The sequence below is a fragment of the Telmatherina bonti genome (genome assembly GCF_933228915.1).
Source record: "Telmatherina bonti genome assembly, chromosome: 7".
Classification (NCBI taxonomy): domain Eukaryota; kingdom Metazoa; phylum Chordata; class Actinopteri; order Atheriniformes; family Telmatherinidae; genus Telmatherina; species Telmatherina bonti.
The window spans coordinates 28886695-28893921 of NC_136625.1; the positions used below are offsets into that span (position 1 = coordinate 28886695).

At 39.0% G+C, this 7227-nt stretch overlaps 1 protein-coding gene across 1 annotated transcript; it reads right to left on the bottom strand.

The window, feature by feature from the left end:
- Positions 1 to 3447: 3447 nt before the first annotated feature.
- On the bottom strand, positions 3448 to 4738 carry LOC306757880 (gastrotropin-like; the record flags this gene model as incomplete). Its single annotated transcript, XM_079243053.1, is given in 6 exon segments — positions 3448 to 3498; positions 4058 to 4147; positions 4260 to 4435; positions 4540 to 4627; positions 4629 to 4690; positions 4693 to 4738. Coding segments are annotated over 6 exon segments (513 nt in total).
- Positions 4739 to 7227: the final 2489 nt, after the last annotated feature.

A 7227-nucleotide genomic window follows, 5' to 3' on the forward strand; every position in this document is an offset into this window, starting at 1 on the left:
CACCTTGCCTGTTGCCTTCCAACCCTAATTTTGCAGGAGTGTGAGAACTTGATTGCATCTGTGCCGGCAAGAGAGGACGGCTCATTATTACACCAAAACAATCGCCACCTCAGAGGCAAAAAACTGAGATTTTGTTTTCATTAGGGAGCAATTGAGTCACCAGCTTTGGAGTCAAGGCCAGCACTCATTCACACACAGACACACACACACTCTCACACACACACAGCCAAGCATCACTCTGGCAATTTTATTCAAGATTTCTACCTTGCTCCAGTCCACTTAATGAAGCTGTAAATTTAGAGACGTGAGGGCCTTCACGGCGCTCCTCTGAGAGCTGCTACAATGATCCTGGGATGAGCTGGTTAATTAACTGATTGTTTGGTTGGCTGGGAGCCACAAAGAAATAGGGTGTATGTGAAGTGAAAGAAGAGGGAGAAGAAAGGAGAGGGCATGAGGGGAGAGGACAGAAGAGACTGATAGTACAGGAGGGAAAAGTAGGAGAAAGCACAGCTGGGGCAGGGAAACATGGAAAAGGAGCTACTAGCTGGATTTCTTTCATTTGAAGCAGATTTTTTAAATGTCTCATTACAGAAGCTTTAAGTGGCCTGGAGTGGATAGATTACGATGTGTATTATCTTCCCCAGTACAGGAAGTTTTCTGTAGTTGCTAAGTGGAAGATGGCAAAACAGTTATTTTGACGTCAAAGGAAAAAATAAGTTATCAAAAAGATTTTTTTTCATGGAAAGGAGTAAAAAGATATTGTATTATTTCATGCCTGCTAGTATTAGCCATGTTTCTTTTTTTTAAAAAACCAGAAGCAGCTCATTATTCATGTTCATAACATGTTGGCTTTGTTAGATTTAACTTACAACAAGCATCTCATTTAGCCAAAGTTATACATTTTGAGGATGCAAAACAACACACAGATAAAACAAAACTCAAATAACCCACAGACAGAGACAGAGAGAAAAAAAATCTATAATTAAAAAAAACATCCATCAATGAAACTGACAGCAATCAGACCAAACTCTATTCCTTATGTTTAAAAAGTCCATCTTTGTACATTTTCCCCATCTTGCACCGGAGACATGCAGGCCGGTGGAACCTGAGGACCAGAACACTGTACTTTACTGTAGGCATGGCAGTCAGAGCAGAGTAAGACCAAGTTTTTTTGTTTTTTTTTTGGGGGGGGGGGGGTGTTGGCTTTTTGCCATTATTGTTAAGAGGTAATTATCATGTATTTTCATTTCTTTCAGTAGATCAACAAGATAAAGTGTCATGCTAGACTGTTGGATCTGTTATACAACTGTTGTTTCCCTTTCGGCTTCTTTCTCTGTAGGAGACGCCACAGCGAATCATCACATCGTTAAATTGGCACCTTTTATGTCGGATGTCCTTTCTGACACAGTCCTTTGCATTTATCTGGATTTGGGATTGGCCCTCAGAGAGTGTCTCTTAGTGTTGCAGGAGTGTAGGGCAGCAGGACTTAAACCGCAGACCATCAGGTTACAAGACAAGCAGCTCTACCACCTGAGCCATTCAAATGTATGATGCATAGTTCTCCAGGTGTTCACCAAATCCCAAAATGAAAGTACCTTTGAGCAGCTCCACAAGATGTGATGATTGTTTTGCCTTTTGGAAGTAATAAAAAACAAAACAAAACAGAAACAAATGAGGTTCTTCCATCAAAATTCATGGGGGACATGAAGTAACCCTAAACATCAACCTGATTAGTGTAGTTCCCTCCACTCATCTCAACTAAACCTCTTGGCAGTAATCTTCTCTGAGGAGATGCAAATCTCTTGTTATTAGACATATCCAGTTTACTGTTGAGTACTGTATTAATATCTAATCCATTGATTAATGTGCAGATCAGTTTGAGGACATTTTGGTAATATGTTGATCTCATTGAGACAGACACACATATAAGAATGGACCAATTGTTTTCTATTTGTATTGACATATATCTGCCTCGCGTAGCTCACTACTTACCTGCATAATCTTATAAATGAGATTTTAGGGTTCTTTAAGACCTTTCCCATCAGACTGCACTGGGGGCTGCTTAATATCTATACATTTGTCAGGCACTGTCACTGATCCAATTAAGATATCTTCTAAAATATATTATAACAAGAGAAGCCCAGATCCTGGACATAAAAACAGGAACGATAGATAGATAGTCTTGATGAAGCCCCTACTGGTTTCACGTCTGGTAGATATTTAGTTATGAAGGATTTCTGCAATATCTTGAATCTTGAATCTACCACCAGCAATAGTAAATGTGCTCCAGCTGAGCAGAACTCCATGGATCATGGCTTTGATTTTGTTTCTGCTGTAAATCTCCTATTTATTTTTAATCTTTTGAAAATGTTAGACTTCTGAAGTCTAATGCATAGTTATACTTTCAACATTACTTACATGTTGCTTTTGTCCACCTACCTATACATGCAAAGAATATCACCTTTTAATTATCATCATCAACATCTCTGGTATATTATTTGTCCTTTTCACTTTCAGTTCCTCTTGTAACATTAAAGTGGAACTATTATGTGCATTTCAGGCTAATTTATTTTTATTTCTGAGCCCAGAAGGGCTGGGATTAATCAAGTTATTGTCACAAATGGCTTTATTTACTTCAGACTGACCCTCTCTGTAGGCTGTCAGATCAGCCTGTGGGCAAAATGAGTGGATTGAGACTCTTCCGCATTAAGCCCCGCCTCCCACCACTGCACTACATCGGGAGTGCAACTGTTCGCCGTCATTGTAACGTCTCATAAACAGAAGGATTAGGCTAATATGAACTCAATAAAAAAAAAAACTAAATACAATGTCAACACATAGCATACAGCAACCCACAGCAACGAATGCAGCAGGATGTCTCTCTTTGGTAAACTCACCAGCCATCGTTGGAAATAACTTTATCCGACGTTTTCCACCTGTCTGATGTATTTGTACATGCCCTTGTTAACCAGTAGAAGGTAACCAATCACCGAACCTTATCCCCCGGGACGTCACAAGGATTTCGAAGTAGAAAAAACTCTCTAAAACGACATGTTTTTCGTCGCCATGGAAACCGAACGGAGAGCGTGCTGGAACTCAAACTCAAACTCAAACATGCGTTTAGGTGATAAAAAACAGTGCCGTTCACATGTCTGATGAGGATTCAACACTGAAATACCATAATAGCACCCCTTTAATATAAATAATAAAATCTTTTTATCCTTCCATCCCAAAAAAATCATTTACAGTTGTGAACTGGGTTATTTTAAACCCTAAATGTTGTGCTAACACCTCACTCATGTGACACAATCACACGTGATCCAAACAAACACACTGGAAATAATGGACAAATGCACATGTTCATGTTGACATGAGGCATAGTTTATTAAAGCTAAGGGTCTGAGGTCTTCTTTGTAACTATAAAAGAGGTTAAAAGTCATTCAGTAGTTAGATCTTCTTGCTGACTCTCTTCAGCACCACAGAGCCTGCTTTGGACGTCTGCAAGAGAGACAAAAGAAAGAGTCAATGGGAAATGTGTCCTTCCATCTCTTTGTTTAATAAATACACATCAAAAGAGACTATTTTGAGGTGAACAGTATAAAAAAATATTTGCTAATCTAATTTGATAATCTAATTGAAACAAATAAAACCACTGAGATAACTGTAATTCAAATGTATTTACTATATATGAAATGCATCTAACCAAATAAAGCCCCAAGACGTCGTCAATATCTTTAATTCAGTGATTATTCTGTCATCATTTTGCATTTCTTTAAAACTATAACTCCTGCGAGCTTCTGGAAAATTAGAAAACCTCACAGAAACAAAAGGAAGAGAAGGGTGAGGATATAACTGCCTCACGTTAACACGAGGGTAAAGGTTAACTGCGCCTCTGAATTGCTTGGTAACACGCTTAGTGTTCTCGTTAGCTATCGCTGTTCCCCAGCTGCAGATGGATAACTGTGATGAATCTAACGATCCCTGTGGGTCATGTAGCGGAATAACTACCATCATTGTATGACTTTTCCAGTGTTTAATGCCGAGTGAGTGTGTTTACCTCGATGAGCTTGCCCCCGCTGACCTCATTGACTTGCTCGTAGTTGGGGAACTCTACCGTCAGCTTGCCTCCTTCCATGTTTACTGTGCCCTGTAAAGCAGGTGAATGGTGTTAGCAGTCAGAGAAGCAACATTCTAGCATGGCTTTATTCATTTGCTTTGCACAATCAACTGATTTTTTTCTTCTTTTTTTTTTTTTTTACCTTGAATTTCTTTCCACCAATAGTTTGCATCTCACACTCTTTGCCAATGGTGAACTTGTTGGTGACGGTGGCATTAGTGGGGTAGATCTGGGTCCAAGTGAAGTCATTTCCCTGCTGGGTGACCTCTGTGATCAGCTTGTAGTCACGACCCTTCTCGATGATTTCGTCGGGGATACCTAAGATGGGACAAAATGGAGGAAAGTGATGTCTTGTAAGCTTTAACATAATCAGAAAAGTGAAATTTGTTTAAGATTTGTCAACAAGAGGTTTCTGTTCTCACCAATCAGTTTGCAGAATGCATCGTAGCCCTCCTGGCTTTCAGTTTCCCATTTTCCGGAGAAGGCCATTGTGATGATGTTGGTTGGCTTGAGGAGCGACAGCTGTGATGCTGAGGCAAGCTGAGGCAGAAGCAAGGTGCCAGGACCAGGACTGCTCCTGTTTATATCCTGTGCGCCTCTCGCCACCTCCCTCATTTGCATGTGATGACACCAGAGAGCAATTACAACTAAAGATGATGAGTACTACAGACTAGGAGGGTGAGGGCAATAAACTGCATAAACGGACGTTTATAGAGTTCACAGGGAGTGAGTAAAATGCTGACTGCTCATCAGGGTGAGCTTCAAGCTCACCTCAAGGCCAGTGAACTCTCTTGCGATGGCCTTATGGTCATAACCTCTATTTTTACTGCTGCTGATTCAAAAATCAAACAAAGAGCTTTGTTTAAAATCTTAATCCATCAATTTAAAGGAGGTTTGTTTTTTATCTCATGTGATGCAGCAAGTGTACTTAACGTCCATATTCATTGCTTGACATTGAAAATTGAATATTTTTAAAAAATGGAAAGCGCTCCAGATAAATATAATTAGAAATATTTCAGAGGGCGCGCAAGCGGTATGTATGCCATTCATATAAAAGCAATGAGCACTTAAACCTCAGCTAAATGAAATGGTGAAAATTTTGTCCCCTTTCCTTTATTTTTCTTTTTCCTTTTCATAGTTTACGTCGCCTCACAGCCAGAAATCTCTCAGTTCACGCCTCAGCTGGGGGCCTTTCTGTGTTTCTAGGCTTAGCAGGTTCTCCTTGTGCATGCACAAGTTTTCTCCAAGTGCCCGGGCTTCCCCTCACCATCCAAAAACATGCTTGTTATATTAAATGGTGTCTCTAAATTCTAATTAGGACTGGTGAGTGGCTGGTTGTCTCTATGTGTTAACCCTATGATGGACATCCAGGATGCATCCTGCATCTTGCCTCGACTCCCCACAACCTGCACTGGAAAAAGCAGGTATAGACAACGGACAGAATTGTTGTTTATGGGGTATTATTGTGGAAACCAACTTATTGCTTTGATTGTCTGGCTGTTTCCAACTTTTGCTGATGTTGACGAGCAAATAGTGTTTTTTAATGTTCAATCATTTGTGGGTTTTGGTGTCTTATTGTCCTTTTGTATGATTTTTGCAGTGCAAAAATGACAACAAAAGAAAATAATACCAAGACGTTTTCATTATCTGAGGAATGAATGCATTCATTTTAGTGCAGCTAAGTCACAGAGGCAAACCAATCATATTTTCATCTGTGAAAAGGATTGAGAACTGTGACTTCTCCAACACAACTAAATGTACACAAAGGGCTACCTCAAAATAAACTTTGACATAAATCATGAACACCCCCCCCCCCCCCCCCCCCCCAGACCCAAACTAAACTGAATCTCACAAGTGTTTTTATTGTGGCATTTGGCACAAAGAAAGAAAGAACTGGCAAAGTTTTGGGCTAACCTTTGGTCCACATCCTCCTCCTATATCTTCTCTGATCTTTGCTTTTCTTCTCTTTATCTTTTCATTATTTTGCTGTAAAGGAAAACTCGAGTTGCCCAAATTTTAACCCTATTTCCCAACACAGACCTTGACAAAAATAAATTCTTCTATCAAAAAAATCCCACAAAAAAATTGTGAGTTGAATCATGTAAAAAAGGTCAGACCAAACAATCATCAACATCCTTTACTGTCACTTTTGTCCATTTAGATTCAAAAATCTCAGTTAAGTAAGAAATATCAAAAAGATGTGAGGATGTTGATGGAGCAGTCACATTGAAACATCTGTCTTGTAAGGAAATACTTTAAAGGTTCAGTTTAATATTGCTAAAATATCTAATAATTGTAGCTCAGTCGACATTGTCACTCCAGAGAGTCAATGTTGGTTTGCAGATTTACTCATTACATTTTTTTCTTATTACATATCTATTATAAATACATATCTATATTAAAGATTACCTCAGAAAAGTAAACACTTTGCTAATAGGAAAAAAAAGTGCCCCGCTGTGATGAGAAAACAGGTATTTATTCAGTCATGTAATGATTTTCCTTTCAGATGAGTGAAATGTTCCTGACAGCTTGACAGAAATCTGAATAAATGCAATAAATAGTGACAAAGAAAAGCCCTTTTTGAAATAAGAAACATGCATGGCCACACGGTTTGTACCGTTAGAGTAAAAGAGATGTCTGCACACATAGTGGCTGAAAATTGTCCATTAATAGGGTAACTGTGAGATTGAAGTACCTCAGGCTTTCACTTTGACAAACTGTAAATAGGTAAAAGGTTTTGAAGCTGCACTTAACTTGGTATCGCACAATGCCGCCATTTTCAGAGTGCTGATAGCAATTCCAATCCATGAAAAGTCAACATGGCCTTGGCGATCTTTATAGATACATAAAACATCCGATTGGCCAACATCCTATAAAAGACTCCTACTATCTCTTCCTTTGGTTTTTACTGTGTCTCCATTCATCCTCAATGTTGTGCGCATTCACTCTGTCATCAGTGTGTAAAGGTGCACTGCTAGAGTTTAAAGAAGAAAAAAAACAAAATAATAAGAACAAAAAACAGACAATTTATCCAGTTTTTATAAATCTCTTGCAGTTTCTTTATTATTTTGACTCCAGCTTAGTAAAATGTGCTGAACAATGTCACATGA